General features: G+C 35.8%; 1 protein-coding gene across 3 annotated transcripts in view; it reads left to right on the plus strand.

Annotated features, from left to right (window-relative positions):
• PFN4 (profilin family member 4) overlaps positions 1-24,870 on the plus strand; it is a 74,681-nt gene that overhangs the window by 21,566 nt on the left and 28,245 nt on the right. The window contains exon 5 of one of the 3 annotated variants that reach the window (XM_075863847.1): positions 23,567-23,965. The exons of 1 other annotated variant lie outside the window; for it this stretch is intronic. In XM_075863847.1, coding sequence (XP_075719962.1) covers positions 23,567-23,637 — 71 coding nt within the window. In that variant the 3' untranslated portion in view covers positions 23,638-23,965. Of the gene's footprint in view, positions 1-8,237; positions 8,780-23,566; positions 23,966-24,870 lie in introns of those variants that run through there. One more of the 3 variants, XM_075863848.1, reaches the window with a different exon arrangement.

The raw sequence follows: 24,870 nt of genomic DNA on the forward strand, positions 1-24,870 counted from the left end.
CTTGGAGGTCTTGGTCGTGCTCCTCCAACCACTATTGGACATTTCTAGCCGTGTGACATGTCGCATTGTTTTGCTGGAAGAACCATCTGTCCCAGGGAAGACCATCAGCATGTATGAGGTGGACGTGATCTGCAATGATGGATTCATACCCAAATCGGTTCAAAGTGCCTTCCACAGGGATGAGTGGGCCCATAGAATGCCATGAAAAAATTCCCCAGACCATAACGCTGCCGCCACAGGTTGTGTTCTTCTAGAAATTGTTGCAGTGTGTTTGTTCTCTGATGTTTCTCACCTGACACGCCATCGTCTATCTGTTCAATGAAGCAGAAAACGTAACTCATCGGAGAAGACAACCCTTTGCCAATCATCAGTGGTCCAATTCCAATACTGCAGTGCAAATTGAAGCCTTTTTTTCCAATGCACCTTTGTTAATATAGGAGCAGTAACCATCCGTCTGCTTCGGAGCCCCATACGCAGTAGGGTTCCCTGAACTGTTGTTTTAGACACACGTCTGGTAGCCCCCTGGTTCAGTTTCACTATAGCGTGTCGTTCGGCCCTTGCACACCTTCGTTGCTGACGTTCACCTCTCACGTGGTGTCCGCAGTTTCCACGTCGGTTATTCCCATTTGTCCACTTACTATACACTTTCACCACAGCAGCACGCAAACAGTTCATAAACTGTGCTGTGTGAGAAATCCCGCCACCCTTGGCCCGAAAGCCAATAATCATCCCTTTTTGCAACTCTGATAAATCGCCCCTTTTCCCCATGGCAACAGCGAGTGATATGTGTTCAGACAGCCTATCGCACACCTTATATACCCACCAACGCACGACACATCACTTCCTACATCAGCTACGCGCTGCCGTGAAAGTGGGAGGTGGTTATAATAACGTGACTTCACTGTGTAGAACCGTATTATAATTTTATCTTGCACCTAGGAGTTACATTTTAAGGCTATGTAAATCTTTGAAAGCAATTTTTTTTTATAAAAAGGTCAATCAATGTGTTTTGTGCAACTGTATAATTAGTTTTTATTAATTATTTATTGTGTACTAGTATGACGGGTTCAGTGTTCGCGTGTCCTGCGTGCCTTTTCATCACATAGATGTGATGAATAACAGCCGATCCTGCATCAGAGACATTAAAGAGACTCTGTCACCAGTTTATAACTGCCCTATCTTCTACCTAATCTAATAGGTGCTTTGATGTAGATAACTATTGGTTTTAAAAGAAAAACTCTTATTATTGACCAAGTTATGAACATTTTAAGATTTATGCAAATTTGTTCTTAATGCCCAACTGGGCGTTTTTTTACTTTTCACCAAGTGGGCGTTGTAAAGAAAAGTGTATGACGCTGACCAGTCAGCCCAGCTTGATTCACAGCACAGTGTGATCTCGCGAGATCACGCTGTGACATCACTTCCTCCCGCAGGTCCTTCATTGGAGCGACGGAAGAGTGAACAGGCATCGCCTCCAGACATGCCAGGAAGTTTATCCGAGTCTGCAGTGGCTGGAGGCGTTCCATCCCTCGGGTGAAGGACTCGCGGGATGAAGTGATGTCACAGCGTGATCTCGCGAGATCCCGCTGTGCTGTGGATCATGCTGGGCTGGAATGAAGGAAGTGTACGACGTTGATTGGTCAGCATCATACACTTTTCTTTACAACGCCCACTTGGTGAAAAGTAAAAAAACGCCCAGTTAGGCATTAAGAACAAATTAGCATAAATCTTAAAATGTTAATAACTTGGTCAAAAAAAAAAGTAAAAAGAAAAAAAAAGTAGTTATCTATATTAAAGTGCCTGTTAGATTTAGGTAGGAGACAGGGCAGTTATAAACTGGTGACATAGCCTCTTTAATTGTTATTTTAGGGACAACCCAATATTTCTCCTCTGTTCACTGCTGTCAACCACTTAGTAATACCCTTTGGATAAGATGCCAGGTTGAGTGGGGGAAGTAAAGTGACAACTGCTATGAAAGTAAGGTGCTTATGTTTCAGAAAAATGGTTGTCAACGTTTATATTTAATCAGCTACTGTCACGCTAAAATAAACATCTTTACTACATCCAAACAATGAATTAAAGTCTATCTACACCTTCGAAAGCGATTTTTTTTCCGAAAAGTTAAATCAGTGTGTATAATTGGATAGAGAAGGTCAAGGAAGGTCACACAAGTGTCAGTCATGCCGGACGCCCGTCCACGACTGATGACAACATTGAGCGTGCATCCTCCCTGTGGTCTTGATCTTGCCCCATTGGACTATCACCTTTTTAGTCCCTGAAGGCACCTTACGAGGAAGAAGATTCAGGTCTGATGAAGAGGTGAAGACAGCGGTGCATTTGTGGCTCGCGGCTCAGCCTAAAACATTTTCTAATGTGGGAATACGAAAGCTTATTGACAGATGGACAAAGTGTATTGAAAAGCAGCGAGATTATCGTATTTGTTGTCACGGCGCGGGGTGTGGAACCACTGGTACAGTACAAAGTCTATAGTCCAGAAAAGGTACCTGAGGCAATTTAGACAGTAGCAGTGATTCAGGCTGAAGATAAGGCTCCAGCAGTAGACGGACACCCGGCGAGGTGTGACACAGTAGATGCAGCAGAAGACACAACTCGACTTCGACTCTAGACAGCACAGACGCACGGGATACAGGGTACAGGCAGCAGGAACGGGTAACACTGGGAACTTGAAAACACTAGGAGACCATTTGTGAGACAAACTTTAGGTACACAACAACGCTCAGGCATTGATCAAGAGGGCAGAGCCCCTTTTATAGTTCAGCTGCATTCTGGACTGATTGCAGACTTCCTGCAATTGTGTGCGCCCTGGCCCTTTAAGGCCATGCACGTGCGGGCGCACGCGCCATGCGGGACACTTTCTCAGATCCAGGAAGTGAGTGCCAGCGTCTCATAGGAGGGATACACCACAGGAAACTCACGTGTCTATGGCCACAGCCGTCGGAGGGTAAGTCAGAATGATGGGCCGCAGCCATAGATGTTACAGTATCCCCCCCCCCCTCTCACGCCACCTCTTCTTGGGACCAGAGCGGGAAAGAAACTTCTTCACGAGGACAGGAGCATCGATGTTCTCCTCCGGCTCCCAAGACCTCTCTTCTGGGCCGAATCCCCTCCAATCCACCAAATAAAACATCCTTCCTCCCACTTTCTTGGTGGCCAGGATCTCCCTTACTTCGAAAGTCCCTGACGAGCCGCCAGGAGCCACTGCCGAACTAGGAGTCCTGGAGTAGCAGTTCAGGAGCACGGGCTTCAGCAAGGAGACATGGAAGGAGTTAGGGATCTTGAGGGTAGGAGGCAGCCGAAGCTTGTAAGACACAGCGTTAATTTGTAGCAGAATCTCGACGGGTCCGAGGAACCTGGGAGCAAATTTGCAAGACGGCACCCACTGCCGGATAATCCTAGAAGAAAGCCAGACCTTCGTACCTGGAAGTACGTCTGCCTTTCTCTTTATGCGGTCCACCGCCAGCAGAATAGAAGATCGTGTCTGTTGCCATATCTGCAGAAAGTCCCTGAGGGTAGAGTCAGCTACAGGCACCTGGGAGATAGTAGAGACAGGAAGAGGTATTCGAAGATGTTGGCCGTAGACGATGTAGAATGGACTGGAAGTGGTGGACTCACTGGTATGGTTATTATAGGAGAACTCAGCCCATGGGAGCAGCTGCACCCAGTCATCATGCCGCCTGGAGACAAAGTGCCGCAGATAGTTCTCTATAATCTGGTTAACACTCTCGACTTGACCATTGGACTAGGGATGATAGGCCGAGGAGAAGTCCAACTTTACACCGAGGAGACAGCAGAGTGCTCTCCAGAACGTCAAGGTGAACTGGACCCCTCGATCCGAGACCATATGCAGGGGCAAGCCGTGCAGACGGAAGATGTGTTGAACGAAGAGGTCGGCCAATCAAGCAGCAGAAGGCAGGCCAGTCAGGGGAACAAAATGAGACACTTTGGAAAATCTATCCACCACCACCCAGACCACACTGCATCCAGCAGAGAGAGGCAATTCAGTGACAAAGTACATCGCAACATGCCGCCAGGGGGCATCGGGCACAGGCAGTGGCTGGAGCAGACCAGCTGGTTTGGAGTGGGCAACTTTATTTGCTTCGCATACCGTACAGGAGGAGACAAAGTCCATGACGTCTTTGGGCAGCGTGGGCCACCAGAACTGATGGGCAATTAGGTCTCGGGTCTTACCCAATCGAAGGATTCTTCCTCTGTCTTCCAGACGTACAAAAGTCCTTCCCGGAGGAATGTCTCTAACTTGCAGAGGGTTAACATAGAAGATGCAGGAAGGATCAATAATATTCTGTGGGGACTCCACTGTGTCCTCTGTCTCAAAGGACCTAGACAAGGCATTGCCCCTCACATTCTTGTCGGTAGTGGAGTTTGTACTGGAACCGGGCAAAGAACAGCGACCACCGGGCTTGATGAGGATTCAGCCGTTGAGCCGTCTGAAGATAAGTCAGGTTCTTGTGGGCCGTAAAGACCAGAATAGGATGAGCTGCGCCTTCCAGTAGGTGTCTCCACTCCTGCAGGGCCAGCTTGATGGCCAGTAACTCCCGATCCCCAATCGAGTAGTTGCGCTCTGCGGGAGAAAACGGCTTAGACTAGTAGCCACATACCACAGTCTTACCTTTCGAACCTCTCTGGAACAAGTGCACCAGCACCAACAGAGGAAGCGTCCACCTCTAATGAAAACTGTAGGGATACATCAGGGTTGATGAAGAATAGAGGCTGACGTGAAGGCCTTTTTTAAGGTTTTAAATGCGGCTTCCGTAGTCCACACCTTGGCATTCATGCCCTTTTTAGTGAGGGTAGAGATGGGAGCTGTCAATGAAGAGAAGTTGGGAATGAACAGCCGGTAGAAATTGGCAAATCCCAGGATGCGCTGTATAGCCCTTAAGCCTTGGGGGCATGGCCATTCCAGGACCGCCTTTACCTTCTCAGGGTCCATTTTGAGACCCTGATCGAGATGATCTAGCCCAGGAAGGGTAGAGAATTCTTTTCAAACACACACTTCTCCAGCTTGGCATAAAGATGATTCTCTCTTAATCGAAGCAACACCTGGCGGACATGACTCTGATGAGTTACGAGATCTGGGGGAAAAAAAATCTAAATGTCATCGAGATACACCACAACACAGACCTAGAGGAGATTATGAGAAATGTCATTGATAAATTCTTGAAACACCGCGGGGGCGTTACACAGGCCGAAGGGCATGACCAGGTATTCGTAGTACCCATCACGTGTATTAAATGCAGTCTTCCACTCGTCACCCTGACGAATCCGGAATAGATTGTAGGCCCCCTGCAGGTCTAGTTTAGAAAAACTTTTGCCCCCTGTATGCAATTAAACAGTTCTGAAATAAATGGCAATGGGTACCTGTTCTTCACCGTGATCTGGTTGAGGCCCCTGTAGTCAATGCAGGGTCGGAGGGATCCATCTTTCTTCTTGACAAAGAAAAACCTGGCGGGGATGAGGATTTACGTATGAAGCCCCTCTCCAGATTCTCCTTAATGTAGACTGACATAGACTGGGTTTCAGGCAAGAAGAGAGGGTATACTCTACCGTGAGGAAGGGATGAATCAGGAACCAAGTCGATAGGACAATCATATGCTCGATGTGGTGGCAACGTCTCTGCTTCATTCTTGTTGAAGACATCTGAGAACAGAGAGTAACAAGGAGGCAATCCTGCCAATGACTGATGTGGAGGAGACTGAGGCGGATAGATATGCTCCAGGCAGCGGTCGAGACACTTGGGGCCCCACTGGACTACTTCTCCGGAGTTCCAATCCAGGACTGGGGCGTGTATAGACGGAGCCAAGGCAAACCCAGCAGCACAGGGTTGACGGCCTTGGGCAGGACAAACAGGGAGATGAAATCAGAGTGAAGAACGCCCACTAGATGTCTTAATGGCTTGGTCACAAACAAAACTGGGTCAGGCAATGGCAGTCCGTCTACCGAGGCAACCATCAATGGCCTTTCCAGCAGAACAGTGGGCAACTGAAGAAGATCCACAAGGTCTTGGCAGATGAAATTGGCTGCAGAGCCAGAGTCCAGGTAGGCAGAGACCGAATGGGGCCCCTCGCCAGCGACGATGGTCACAGAAATGAACAGTTTGGAGGAGAGTTCTCTATTAAATGCTGTATCGCCCAGGGTTGTCTCTCCAACCAATCCTAGGCGTTGGGGTTTTTTGGCTTCTGGCGACACAGACGCATGACATGGCCAGTGAGGCCGCAATATAAACATGGTCCAGAGGTGCGCCTGCACTGTTTCTCCTGAACGGACAGTTTAAGCCGATCCACCTGCATCGAAACCTCGAGTGGAGCAGTAGAAGAAGGCAAGAGGGGTTGCTGGAAGTTGGGCGCCAGTCTAGGAAGCCGTCTCTCCTGTCGAACTTCTTGAGATCTCTCTCTGAGCCTTATGTCCACTCGAGTAGCAAGTAGAATCAGGCCGTCCAAGGCAGATAGTAGATCTCGAGCAGCAAGTTCGTCCTTTATCTCGGGCGATAGCCCATGCCAGAAGGACGCTACCAACGCCTCATTGTTCCAGGACAGTTCTCCTGCCAGGGTCTGGAACTGGATGGTGTATTCAGGTGAAAAAGACAGCAGTGGCTGCCGACGAGACTCATCCAGGCTCCTCAAATACGGTACAGAATAACCGCACGAACCCCTGGAAGTCTCGGGACCCTGCCGTTCCCAAATTGGGTTCGCCCACGCCTGGGCCTTGCCGGCAAGTAAAGACATGATGAAGGCGATCCTGGCTCCGTCCAAAGGAAGTGCTCGGGTCTGCAGGGTGAAGTGGATATGGCATTGGTTTAGAAATCCCCTGCACGTACTTGCGTCTCCATAGAAACGAGGTGGCAATGGCAGCGAGAACCGAGGATCTGAACCGGAGCTGCCAGGAGGTGTAGCAGGAGGATCGGTCGGAGGAGCTTGAATAGGAGCAGAGAAGGAAGCAGCTAGCGCCCCTAGCTGCTGTGCCATGGAGTCTACTGCCACAAGAAGTTGATCCTGTCGTGCTCGCATATCCTGCAGGTCCGCCTGCATGGCTTGGGAGGGTGACCGGCCCTTGAATTGACCAGCGGGGTCCATGGCCTGAGCGTACTGTCACAGCGTAGGGTGTGGACCCACTGGGCCGTACCGCGTAGCGGGATAGCAGCTGGCCAAACAGGTACAGTACAAAGTCTATAGTCCAGAAAGGGTACCTGAGGCAATGTAGACAGTAGCGGTGATTCAGGCTGAAGATAAGGCTCCAGCAGTAGACAGACACCGGGCGGGGAGTGATACAGTGGATACAGCAGAAGACACAACTCTACTTCGACTCTAGATGGCACAGAGGCACGGGATACAGGGTACAGGCATCAGGAGCAAGTAATACTGGAAACCTGAAAACACTAGGAGACCATTTGCAAGACAATCCTTAGGTACACAAGAACGCTCAGGCATTGATCAAGAGGGCAGAGCCGCTTTTATAGTCCAGCAGTATTCTGGACTGATTGCAGACTTCCTGCAATTGTACGCGCACTGGCCCTTTAAGGCCGGGCGTGCACGCCCTGCGGGAGACAGTCTCAGATCCAGGAAGTGAGTGTCGGCGTCTCACAGGAGGGAGACGCCGCAGGGAACTCACGTGTCCATGGCCGCGGCCTTCGGAGGGTAAGTCAGAACCACAGGCCACGGCCATAGACGTTACATTTGTCTTTTTGAAAGTTGATTAAAATAAATTCTACAGCCAGAGTGAAGAGAATTTTTGACTCGCCCGCGTGGAAATCTATTGTTCATGAGAAAAAGTGACGGAGAAACGCCATATAAATATATTTTACTCATTTTTATAAATATGCCCATATCTTGTCAGGCAAATGATTGAATGATCATGAGAAATAACAATTAGAAACAGAAATGTGCTCAGAACAATTGTCACTTCACTTCCCCCACTCCGCTTGGCAGCAAAGAAAAATGTTCCTCCTAGAGTAAAGATAATATTAAAACGCTGCGCTCCGTCCTGAGGCATTGTGGGAGAGACATGCAGAATATACAAAAGTATTTTAGCAAACCCGTATATAATCAAATTCCATCAATCTGGAACCTGATTAACTGTGTCATTGGTATTGCTCATACCTATTATATATCTGGTGCATTTTCCATATATCTGTGCTCTGCACTTTATATAACGTTATATGTGTTGTTGGTAATGTATTATCTTTTTGATATTTTTTGGTTTAGGATGTTATTTCTGTGAGAAGGAAATCTGACTACAGACGTCTCGGGGAATCATTGCAGCTACACTACCGGATATCACATGAGACGCAGATTTTCCTATCAATCATTAATCACACTTTATGATTTATATCACTGAAATGGTGCTAAAAAGTTTGTGAACCCTTAAGATTTTTCTGAATTTCTAGATATAAAATGTGTTCAGATCTTAATTGAAGAGATCAAATGACACACACAAGGATATGCTTTATATTTATGTATTTGTGAAATGAATTAGCATTTAATATCCAGTCCAAAAAGTTTGTGAACCTCCAAGTAACGTGTAAGTTTCTCAAGCTGCATTGACTTCCTTGTATTGCCTCTTGATCAGTCTACTCATCAGATTGGATTTTTGGGTTAATGTAAGTAAAAGTAGTAGAAATCCTGTCCATGGTATGGCCTTCATCATGACAATCACATCGCCTAAGGCAGGGGTCTCAAACTCGGCCGGGTTAGTGGACCACACATAGAAAAAATGTGACTTTGACGGCCGCATTACGTTCAAATTTGATACAATACAAAATGATTGTTAATTAATTAGTTATATGAACTACTATAATAATACTACATTACTATAATAATACTACATTACTATAACAATATACATTACTATAATAATACTACATTACTATAATACTACATTACTATAATAATACTACATTACTATAACAATACTACATTACTATAACAATATACATTACTATAACAATACTACATTACTATAACAATACTACATTACTATAACAATACTACATTACTATAACATACTACATTACTATAACATTACTACATTACTATAACAATACTACTTTACTATAACAATACTACATTACTATAACAATACTACATTACTATAACACTATATTACTATAATAATACCACATTACTATAATACTACATTACAATAATACTACATTACTATAATACTACATTACTATAATAATACTACATTACTATACTAATACCACATTACCATAATACTACATTACTAATACAATACTACATAACTATAATAATACCACATTACTGTAATACTACATTACTATAACAATACTACATTACTATAATACTACATTACTATAACAATACTACATTACTATAACCATACTACATTACTATAACACTATATTACTATAATAATACCACATTACTATAATAATACTACATTACTATAATACTACATTACAATAATACCACATTACTATAACAATACTACATTACTATAATACTACATTACTATAATAATACTACATTACTATACTAATACCACATTACCATAATACTACATTACTATTACAATACTACATAACTATAATAATACCACATTACTGTAATACTACATTACTATAATACTACTACATTACTATAACAATGCTACATTACTATAATATACTACTACATTACTATAACACTACTACATTACTATAATACTACATTACTATAATACTGCATTACTGTAACAATATACATTACTATAATAATACTACATTACTATAATACCATATTACTATAATAATACTACATTACTATAACAATACTACATTACTATAATACTACATTACTATAATACTACATTACTATAACAATACTACATTACTATAACAATATACATTACTATAACAATACTACATTACTATAACACTATATTACTATAATAATACCACATTACTATAATACTACATTACAATAATACTACATTACTATAATAATACTACATTACAATAATACTACATTACTATAATACTACATTACTATAACAATACTACATTACTATAACAATATACATTACTATAACAATACTACATTACTATAACATTACTACATTACTATAACAATACTACTTTACTATAACAATACTACATTACTATAACAATACTACATTACTATAACACTATATTACTATAATAATACCACATTACTATAATACTACATTACAATAATACTACATTACTATAATACTACATTACTATAACATTACTACATTACTATAACAATACTACTTTACTATAACAATACTACATTACTATAACAATACTACATTACTATAACACTATATTACTATAATAATACCACATTACTATAATACTACATTACAATAATACTACATTACTATAATACTACATTACTATAATAATACTACATTACTATACTAATACCACATTACCATAATACTACATTACTAATACAATACTACATAACTATAATAATACCACATTACTGTAATACTACATTACTATAACAATACTACATTACTATAATACTACATTACTATAACAATACTACATTACTATAATAATACATTACTATAACCATACTACATTACTATAACACTATATTACTATAATAATACCACATTACTATAATAATACTACATTACTATAATACTACATTACAATAATACCACATTACTATAACAATACTACATTACTATAATAATACTACATTACTATACTAATACCACATTACCATAATACTACATTACTATTACAATACTACATAACTATAATAATACCACATTACTGTAATACTACATTACTATAATACTACTACATTACTATAACAATGCTACATTACTATAATATACTACTACATTACTATAACACTACTACATTACTATAATACTGCATTATTATAACAATATACATTACTATAATAATACTACATTACTATAATACCATATTACTATAATAATACTACATTACTATAACAATATACATTACTATAATAATACTACATTACTATAACAATACTACATTACTATAATACTACATTACTATAACAATACTACATTACTATAACAATATACATTACTATAACAATACTACATTACTATAACACTATATTACTATAATAATACCACATTACTATAATACTACATTACAATAATACTACATTACTATAATACTACATTACTATAATAATACTACATTACTATACTAATACCACATTACCATAATACTACATAACTATAATAATACCACATTACTGTAATACTACATTACTATAACAATACTACATTACTATAATACTACATTACTATAACAAATACTACATTACTATAATACTACATTATTATAACACTATATTACAATAATAATACCACATTACTATAATAATACTACATTACTATAATACTAAATTACAATAATACCACATTACTATAACAATACTACATTACTATAATACTACATTACTATAATAATACTACATTCCTATACTAATACCACATTACCATAATACTACATTACTATTACAATACTACATAACTATAATAATACCACATTACTGTAATACTACATTACTATAATACTACTACATTACTATAACAATGCTACGTTACTATAATATACTACTACATTACTATAACACTACTACATTACTATAATACTACATTACTATAATACAGCATTATTATAACAATGCTACATTACTATAATAATAATAATACTACATTACTATAATAATACTACATTACTATAATAATAATAATACTACATTACTATAATAATACTACATGACAATAATACAACATTACTATAACAATACTACATTACTAGAATAATACTACATTACTATAAAACTACATTACTGTAACAATACTACATTACTGTAACTACTACATTACTATAATACTACATTACTAGAACAATACTACATTACTAGAATAATACTACATTACTACAACTACTACATTACTATAATAATAATACTACTACATTACTATAACAATGCTACATTACTATAATAATACTACATTACTATAATACCACATTACTATAACAATACTACATTACTATAATACTACATTACTATAATAATACTACATTACTATACTAATACCACATTACCATAATACTACATTACTATTACAATACTACATAACTATAATAATACCACATTACTGTAATACTACATTACTATAATACTACTACATTACTATAACAATGCTACATTACTATAATATACTACTACATTACTATAACACTACTACATTACTATAATACTGCATTACTATAACAATATACATTACTATAATAATACTACATTACTATAATACCATATTACTATAATAATACTACATTACTATAACAATATACATTACTATAATAATACTACATTACTATAACAATACTACATTACTATAACAATATACATTACTATAACAATACTACATTACTATAACACTATATTACTATAATAATACCACATTACTATAATAATACTACATTACTATAATACTACATTACAATAATACCACATTACTATAACAATACTACATTACTAGAATAATACTACATTACTATAAAATTACATTACTAGAATAATACTACATTACTATAATACTACACTACTATAACAATACTACATTACTAGAATAATACTACATTACTATAACAATACTTCATTAGTATAACAATACTACACTACTATAATAATACTACATTACTATAAAACGACATTACTAGAATAACACTACTATAACAATACTACATTACTATAACAATACTACATTACTATAACAATACTACATTACTATAATACCATATACTACAACAATACTACATTACTACAACAATACTACATTACTATAATAATAATAATACTACATTACTATAATACTACATTACTATAACAATACTACATTACTATAACACTACTACATTACTATAATACCATATTACTATAACAATACTACATTACTATAATACTACATTACTATAACAATACTACATTACTATAACACTACTACATTACTATAATACCATATTACTATAACAATACTACATTACTATAATACCATATTACTATAACAATACTACATTACTACATTACTATAACAATACTACATTACTATAACACTACTACATTACTATAATACCATATTACTATAACACTACTACATTACTATAATACCATATTACTATAACAATACTACATTACTATAATACCTTATTACTATAACAATACTACATTACTATAACAATACTACATTACTATAACAATATACATTACTATAATAATACTACATTACTATAATACCATATTACTATAATAATACTACATTACTATAACAATACTACATTACTATAATAATACTACATTACCATAATAATACTACATTACTATAATACTACATTACTATAATACTACATTACTATAACAATACTACATTACTATAACACTATACATAACTATAATAATACTACATTACTATAATAATACTGCATTACTATAACAATACTACATTACTATAATACTATATTACTATAATAATACCACATTACTATAACAATACTACATTACTATAATACTACATTACTATACTAATACCACATTACCATAATACTACATTACTATTACAATACTACATAACTATAATAATACCACATTACTGTAATACTACATTACTATAACAATACTACATTACTATAATAATACATTACTATAACAATACTATATTACTATAACACTATTCCTATAATAATACCACATTACTATAATAATACTACATTACTATAATACTACATTACAATAATACCACATTACTATAACAATACTACATTACTATAATACTACATTACTATAATAATACTACATTACTATACTAATACCACATTACCATAATACTACATTACTATTACAATACTACATAACTATAATAATACCACATTACTGTAATACTACATTACTATAATAATAATAATAATACTACTACATTACTATAACACTACTACATTACTATAATACTACATTACTATAATACTGCATTACTATAATAATACTACATTACTATAATAATACTACATTACTATAATACTACATTACAATAATACCACATTACTATAACAATACTACATTACTAGAATAATACTACATTACTATAAAACTACATTACTGTAACAATACTACATTACTGTAACTACTACATTACTAGAACAATACTACATTACTAGAATAATACTACATTACTATAAAACTACATTACTAGAATAACACTACATTACTATAACAATACTACATTACTATAACAATACTACATTACTATAATACTGCATTACTATAACAATGCTACATTACTATAATAATACTACATTACTATAATACTACATTACTATAACACTACATTACTATAATTATACTACATAACTATAAGGGCGGGTTCACACATGGCGGAATTTCACTTAAATTCCGCTGCGGACACTCCGCAGCGTTATTCCGCAGCGGAGCCGTTTCTCCATTGACTTTCACTTTAATTTAGCAGTGTTCGTTTACACGATGCGTACAATTCCGCTGCGGAGCATAGGCTGCGGAGCGGAATTTGGTGTCCGCAGCATGCTCTGTCTGTTGCGGAGCAGTGGCGGACTCATGGCGGAATTTCTCCATTGACTTCAATGGAGATTCTAAGTTCCGCAATGAAGTCCGCAGCTGTCATGCACATGTCATGTGTGCTGCGGAGCGTCTTGCTTTTTTAACTTGACATTTCTTCATTCTGGCTGGACCTATGTATTTCTAGGTCTACAGCCAGACTGAGGAAGTCAATGGGGCTCCCGTAATGACGGGAGCGTTGCTAGGAGACGTCAGTAAATAGTCACTGTCCAGGGTGCTGAAAGAGTTAAGCGATCGGCAGTAACTGTTTCTGCACCCGGGACAGTGACTACCGATCCCAATATACATGTATCTGTAAAAAAAAATGAAGTTCGTACTTACCGAGAACTCCCTGCTTCTGTCTCCAGTCCGGCCTCCCAGGATGACGTTTCAGTGTAAGTGACGGCTGCAGTCAATCACAGGCCAAGCACAGGCTGCAGCGGTCACATGGACTGGCGCGTCATCCAGGGAGGTCGGGCTGGATGCCGAAGGAGGGACGCGTCATAAAGACAACGGGCGGTAAGTATGAATTTCTTTTACTATCACTAGGGAAAGTGCTGTCCCTTCTCTCTATCCTGCACTGATAGGGAGAAGGGAAGCACTTTTCCCGCAGTCCGCAGCAGCTAGTCCGCATCAATTTTCTGCACATTTTGTGCAGATCCGCAGCCGTAATCCGCAACCCGGATTAGGTGCGGCATTGATGCGGACAGTTGCGGAGGAATTCCGCCATGTGTGGTCATGCCCTAACAATACTACATTACTATAATACTAGATTACTATAACAATACTACATTACTATAATACTACATTACTATAATACTACATTACTATTACAATACTACATAACTATAATAATACCACATTACTGTAATACTACATTACTATAACAATACTACATTACTATAATACTACATTACTATAATGCTACATTACAATAATACCACATTACTATAACAATACTACATTACTAGAATAATACTACATTACTATAAAATTACATTACTAAAATAACACTACATTACTATAATACCACATTACTATAACAATACTACATTACTATAATACTACATTACTATAATAATACTACATTACTATACTAATACCACATTACCATAATACTACATTACTATTACAATACTACATAACTATAATAATACCACATTACTGTAATACTACATTACTATAATACTACTACATTACTATAACAATGCTACATTACTATAATATACTACTACATTACTATAACACTACTACATTACTATAATACTGCATTACTATAACAATATACATTACTATAATAATACTACATTACTATAATACCATATTACTATAATAATACTACATTACTATAACAATATACATTACTATAATAATACTACATTACTATAACAATACTACATTACTATAATACTACATTACTATAACAATACTACATTACTATAACAATATACATTACTATAACAATACTACATTACTATAACACTATATTACTATAATAATACCACATTACTATAATAATACTACATTACTATAATACTACATTACAATAATACCACATTACTATAACAATACTACATTACTATAATAATACTACATTACTATAATACTACATTACAATAATACCACATTACTATAACAATACTACATTACTATAATACTACATTACTATAATAATACTACATTACTATACTAATACCACATTACCATAATACTACATTACTATTACAATACTACATAACTATAATAATACCACATTACTGTAATACTACATTACTATAATAATAATAATACTACTACATTACTATAACACTACTACATTACTATAATACTACATTACTATAATACTGCATTACTATAATAATACTACATTACTATAATAATACTACATTACTATAATACTACATTACAATAATACCACATTACTATAACAATACTACATTACTAGAATAATACTACATTACTATAAAACTACATTACTGTAACAATACTACATTACTGTAACTACTACATTACTAGAACAATACTACATTACTAGAATAATACTACATTACTATAAAACTACATTACTAGAATAACACTACATTACTATAACAATACTACATTACTATAACAATACTACATTACTATAATACTGCATTACTATAACAATGCTACATTACTATAATAATACTACATTACTATAATACTACATTACTATAACACTACATTACTATAATTATACTACATAACTATAACAATACTACATTACTATAATACTAGATTACTATAACAATACTACATTACTATAATACTACATTACTATAATACTACATTACTATTACAATACTACATAACTATAATAATACCACATTACTGTAATACTACATTACTATAACAATACTACATTACTATAATACTACATTACTATAATGCTACATTACAATAATACCACATTACTATAACAATACTACATTACTAGAATAATACTACATTACTATAAAATTACATTACTAAAATAACACTACATTACTATAATACCACATTACTATAACAATACTACATTACTATAATACTACATTACTATAATAATACTACATTACTATACTAATACCACATTACCATAATACTACATTACTATTACAATACTACATAACTATAATAATACCACATTACTGTAATACTACATTACTATAATACTACTACATTACTATAACAATGCTACATTACTATAATATACTACTACATTACTATAACACTACTACATTACTATAATACTGCATTACTATAACAATATACATTACTATAATAATACTACATTACTATAATACCATATTACTATAATAATACTACATTACTATAACAATATACATTACTATAATAATACTACATTACTATAACAATACTACATTACTATAATACTACATTACTATAACAATACTACATTACTATAACAATATACATTACTATAACAATACTACATTACTATAACACTATATTACTATAATAATACCACATTACTATAATAATACTACATTACTATAATACTACATTACAATAATACCACATTACTATAACAATACTACATTACTAGAATAATACTACATTACTAGAATAATACTACATTACTATAAAATTACATTACTAGAATAATACTACATTACTATAATACTACACTACTATAACAATACTACATTACTAGAATAATACTACATTACTATAACAATACTTCATTAGTATAACAATACTACACTACTATAATAATACTACATTACTATAAAACGACATTACTAGAATAACACTACTATAACAATACTACATTACTATAACAATACTACATTACTATAACAATACTACATTACTATAATACCATATACTACAACAATACTACATTACTACAACAATACTACATTACTATAATAATAATACTACATTACTATAATACTACATTACTATAACACTACTACATTACTATAATACCATATTACTATAACAATACTACATTACTATAATACTACATTACTATAACAATACTACATTACTATAACACTACTACATTACTATAATACCATATTACTATAACAATACTACATTACTATAATACCATATTACTATAACAATACTACATTACTATAATACTACATTACTATAACAATACTACATTACTATAACACTACTACATTACTATAATACCATATTACTATAACACTACTACATTACTATAATACCATATTACTATAACAATACTACATTACTATAATACCTTATTACTATAACAATACTACATTACTATAACAATACTACATTACTATAACAATATACATTACTATAATAATACTACATTACTATAATACCATATTACTATAATAATACTACATTACTATAACAATACTACATTACTATAATAATACTACATTACCATAATAATACTACATTACTATAATACTACATTACTATAATACTACATTACTATAACAATACTACATTACTATAACACTATACATTACTATAATAATACTACATTACTATAATAATACTGCATTACTATAACAATACTACATTACTATAATACTATATTACTATAATAATACCACATTACTATAACAATACTACATTACTATAATACTACATTACTATACTAATACCACATTACCATAATACTACATTACTATTACAATACTACATAACTATAATAATACCACATTACTGTAATACTACATTACTATAACAATACTACATTACTATAATAATACATTACTATAACAATACTACATTACTATAACACTATTACTATAATAATACCACATTACTATAATAATACTACATTACTATAATACTACATTACAATAATACCACATTACTATAACAATACTACATTACTATAATACTACATTACTATAATAATACTACATTACTATACTAATACCACATTACCATAATACTACATTACTATTACAATACTACATAACTATAATAATACCACATTACTGTAATACTACATTACTATAATAATAATAATAATACTACTACATTACTATAACACTACTACATTACTATAATACTACATTACTATAATACTGCATTACTATAATAATACTACATTACTATAATAATACTACATTACTATAATACTACATTACAATAATACCACATTACTATAACAATACTACATTACTAGAATAATACTACATTACTATAAAACTACATTACTGTAACAATACTACATTACTGTAACTACTACATTACTAGAACAATACTACATTACTAGAATAATACTACATTACTATAAAACTACATTACTAGAATAACACTACATTACTATAACAATACTACATTACTATAACAATACTACATTACTATAATACTGCATTACTATAACAATGCTACATTACTATAATAATACTACATTACTATAATACTACATTACTATAACACTACATTACTATAATTATACTACATAACTATAACAATACTACATTACTATAATACTAGATTACTATAACAATACTACATTACTATAATACTACATTACTATAATACTACATTACTATTACAATACTACATAACTATAATAATACCACATTACTGTAATACTACATTACTATAACAATACTACATTACTATAATACTACATTACTATAATGCTACATTACAATAATACCACATTACTATAACAATACTACATTACTAGAATAATACTACATTACTATAAAATTACATTACTAAAATAACACTACATTACTATAATACTACACTACTATAACAATACTACATTACTATAATACTACATTACTAGAATAATACTACATTACTATAACAATACTACATTAGTATAACAATACTACACTACTATAATAATACTACATTACTATAAAACGACATTACTAGAATAACACTACATTACTATAATACTACATTACTATAATACTACACTACTATAACAATACTACATTACTATAACAATACTACACTACCATAACAATACTACACTACTATAATAATACTACATTACTATAATAATATTACATTACTATAATAATACCGCTAGGTTTAAACTTACCGTAAATTTGCAAGTTTACTTTGTGTGCTTATTTTAACAATCCAGTTTTCCAGTTTAAGTGTAGCTAAATGCATTCTGGCTGCTCAGTTGGCAGCATTTGGCAGACAGGAATGTCAAGATAGGGCAGCCCCTTTTTAGATTTTCCCAGAATGCCCATTGTAGATAATGCCACAGTGCCCTCTGTAGATAATGACACTCTGCCCTCTGTAGATAATGCCACAGTGCTCTCTGTAGATAGTAAGAAAATGTGCAAGAAAATGTGGTTGGACCCTTGGTAACTGGCAGGCCAGATACGACAATCAGGTAGCCCCGTGAACCCCTGAGGACGCTACATTTGTAGCGAAACATGTCGGGGGGGCTCTCCTTTCAATTTTAATACATGCCGGATACTAGGGTCTAGCAATCTAACAATCTAACAATTTAAGTGTTTAGCAGTCTATTGGTACAAACCACGCTCTCGAGCTCTGCCGGTCTATAGGATATAGACGGCAAATACATGTGTTCACTGACAACTATTAATGAGTGCTGACCCGATCCTTGCATAGAGAATTTTAAACATTTATTTTGGTCTGTCTGTCTGTTGATTGCTGAAATAGCATAATAAAGATAAGATTAGTTTATATAATTTAACAATTTCTATGGTAGCTGGGAAACAGGGCTTTTTTGCCTCTGTAGATAGTGGCACAATTCCCTCTGTAGATGGTGCCACAGTGCCCTCTGTAGATAGTGGCACAATGCCCTCTGTAGATAGTGCCACAGTTCCCTCTGTAGCTAATGCCACAGTGCCCTCTGAAGAAAATGCCACAGTGTCCTCTGTAGATAGTTCCACACCCCCCCCCTAGATAATGCCTCAGTGCCCTCTGTAGATAATGCCTCAGTGCCCTCTATAGATAGTGCCACGGTGACCTTTGTAGATAGTGCCACACACACCCTTCTAGATAGTGCCACACAAAACCCATAGATAGCTCCATTGGGGCTCCCTCTAGGAGTGGAATCCCCCACCGGAGCGTTGCTCTGGCCGGGGATTCCTCTCCTGGAGGAGACCCTGACGTCACTGTCCATATATCGACAGTGATGTCAGGGGTTACCTCTAGGAGCAGAATCTATGACCAGAGCGTCGGCAACGCTCAGGCTGGGGATTCTGGTCCAGAAGGAACACCGCATGCCGCAGATGACAGCCTCACGGGGGCCGCTTGTTTGGGTCCCCTGGTCTATGGTTTATGGGCACTATATGCCCAAACGTGTCCAGATCATCTGTACATGCACTGGTCTCATTGAACCTTGTCCAGTACATGTGCATTATCTATGATGAAATGGTTGTCCTATCAGGTTAACTCCTGAACATGTGTCCTATAATGGTATATGGATGTCATAAAACCCAAAACATTGGTTCTTAGGGTAGGTTCACACGTACACGTCCGTAACGGCTGAAATCACGGAGCTGTTTTCAGGAGAAAACAGCTCGCAATTTCAGCCGTAATGGCAAGTGCAGGTGCTATTCGCTGCGTCCATTACGGACGTAAATGGAGCTGTTTTTCCATGGAGTCAAGGGAAAACGGCTCCAATTACGTCTCAAGAAGTGACAGGCAGTTCTTTGACGCGGGCGTCTTTTTTACGCGCCGTCATTAGACAGCGGCGCTTAAAAAAATGACCGTCGGCACAGAACATCGTAAAGCCCATTCAAATGAATGGGCAGATGTTTGCTGCCGCTTTGGAGCCGTATTTTCGGACGTAATTCGGGGCTAAAACGCCCGAATTACGTCCGTAAATAGTGTGTGTGAACCCAGCCTAACTCTGGAGGATTTGGCGCGACACTGCATTACATTTCTGTCCACTTAAATCTTCATAGCTGCTGCCGGAGGAATGTGTAGGCACTAGCGGCCAACAGCTTATTGTGTGAATTGTTTAATATGATGGTCAAGATGGATGGTGGAACATATGGATCAGTTCGTTAAAGGGGTTCTCTGCTTTGGAAAATCCCTACTTGTTAGAAGGGTCCCTTGACAAACAGCTGATCACAGAGTATCTTCCTGCTAGGACCCCCTTCGATCAGCTGTAATCTGTGGGGAAACCTGGCAGTAAGTGTTTACAAAGCAGCGCCATCACAGGACAAATTAAGCATTACACCGTGCCCATTCATATCAATGGGTTGTCTGTGTAACTCAGGACAGGACAGGTCCTCCAGAGGGGGAGACGATCTCTGTAACGGTTTCCACTCTGGCAAAGAGATGAGGATCCTGAACAGTGTACCACTAACTCAGAATTCCCTAATAGGTTGTATGACAATAAGTTGTCAACCAATTTAAAGAATAAAGGGACATAAAGTTTGTCTAGTAAACATATAATTTTTTTATCCTTAGCTTAAAAAGTACCTCTTATTTAAAAAAAATAAATCACAATTCCGCCTTAGGCAGCTTTAGATGTATACTAAATGTTGTACCGCCAGAAATCTTTAGTATAACCTAGTTTGGAGACTATTACTGTAGGGTGTCTGGTCTGGGGTCTGTATTTGTTTAGGGGGGGTCTGTATTACTTTAAAGGGGTTTTACTATCAGGGACAGTTATGACATATCCACAGGATATGCTATAAATGTCAGATAGATGCAGGTCACGAGAATAAAAGAAAGAGAGGATCCAGCGATGAGTGATATAAGTGGGGAAACTCGGTTTCCACTTTATTGAGATATAAGCAAAAAAGCTCTAAAGAACACCAGGAGGAATGACAAGGTGGTAGGGATGGCAAGTAGATGAAAGCCTACGCGTTTCAAGCACTGACTGTGCTCTTATTCATGGCTAGTTCGAGTGACACCTCTGGGACCTGCACTTATGTCTATAACGGGGGCCCCCTAAACCCGGTCTACCTCTCTATGTCCCGGTTGAAGCAGGGGATTTCCGACCAAGAATTACGGAAACCGCGTAGCACGCTTAGCTACGCTGTTTCTGTAACTCCCTTAGTAGTGAATGTCAGTTACGGAAAGAGCGTAGCATGCAAGCTACGCAATTGAAGTAACTAATATTCAGTTCTATAGGACTCACTGAAACGGCGTAGCTCCGCTGAGCTACGCTGTTTTCTTCATGGTCGGGAAGCACACGCGTCAGCCAGAACAGGGAGCGGCAGAACGGGGATTAGGGGGCCCCGTTCTAGAGATATCTGACATTTATGACATGTTCTGTGGATATGTCATAGATGTCCCTGATAGGAAAACCCCTTTAAGAGGTCTGGGGTCTGTATTTAATTAGGTGGTCTAGTCAAGGGTCTGTAATTTTTTTAGGTGGTCTGGTCTAATATCTGTATAAGTTTAGCAGTTCTGGTCCGGGGTTTGTATTAATTTTGGGGCGTGATAAAGGGGGTTGCCTCTTCATATGCCACTTGAATCTCTCTGTTGTCTCTTAGCAAAAGTTAGGAAGTTTACAGACAAGCAGAGGAAAAGAAACTGCAGCTGCATCCCCCTCCTCCCGGTCTAGTATTCAGTCTAGTATGCAGGGAAAGGAGAAGTACAAGCTGCTGGAAGATGAGGAAGATGTTACTTTTCCCTAATAAGACATATTACAAAGCTTTATATATACAGATAATGATATTTGCAAAAAATAAAAAAAACTATGAGGTTGAGTGTAATAAAGCATTACTCCATTCTACTCGCCTGATTCTCTGTTTTGGTGGATGCCTGAGGTGGGTTAATGTTCTGGGTGAAGTTATTAGTGATGCTGATAAAGGCGGGTCGTGGCAAGATGGATAAATGTTGTTTTATTATGTTTTATGTTATTTTGTATCAGTGTCTATAATAAAATACAAAGAAAGGAAGACGGCGGCAGCACTTTGTGTAAATGATTTAATTATTCACTGATTCCCCCGTTTCAGCTCAATACAGGAACCTTTCTCAAGCAATTAAATATCTCAATAATACATTGTGTAATAAATTATCGCTTAGGCATGACATGAAATCACCAATGTGAAATATCAAAGTCTGTAATATGTATAAAAATCATTCAAATATATTCAACACCTCAGTATCGACAAAAAGCAAAGAAAAATGCCTCCAGCTCACCTTGTTTGCTAGCTAGTTTGGGTTATCTCGCACAGATCCTCGTGTCGGTTCACGATAATGTACAACAGCAAGAAAGAGAAGGGTGGATCCAGCGTGGATGCGTCTAAAATGGAATACTTGTTTCCAAGTTTAATTGATCAAAAATCTAAAAAATTATCATTATCAACCATGACTAAGGACGCAGGAAGCGTCAGAAACGCGTAGGCTTCATCTACCTATGATTTTTTTTCTCCTTTCACTTCAGGATTCTACACCTCCAACCAAGTCCTGACTTTTTTAGATTTTTGATCAATTAAACTTGGAAACAAGTATTCCATTTTAGACGCATCCACGCTGGATCCACCCTTCTCGACCTCAGTATCGCTGTTACTATGTCTTCAATGTTATAAGTAACACAAAAGGATCAGGTATATAAACTGAATAATAAAACAAAATTACTTATGGTCACAAAAATAGATCATGGTCACCCTGCCAGCCCTGGCGTCCTCAGTAAGAAGGTCCGTTGAAACAACGGCTGTGGGAACGGCCACATTGAATTATATAGGTCCGTGTGACAGCCGTTGTTTCAACGGCCGTCACATGGACGTTTAACACGTTTGTTTGAATAAGGCCTTATAGTGACAAAAAACACCACTTGTATAGTACAGACAAT

This window comes from Rhinoderma darwinii, chromosome 4 (genome assembly GCF_050947455.1).
Source record: "Rhinoderma darwinii isolate aRhiDar2 chromosome 4, aRhiDar2.hap1, whole genome shotgun sequence".
Lineage (NCBI taxonomy): Eukaryota > Metazoa > Chordata > Amphibia > Anura > Rhinodermatidae > Rhinoderma > Rhinoderma darwinii.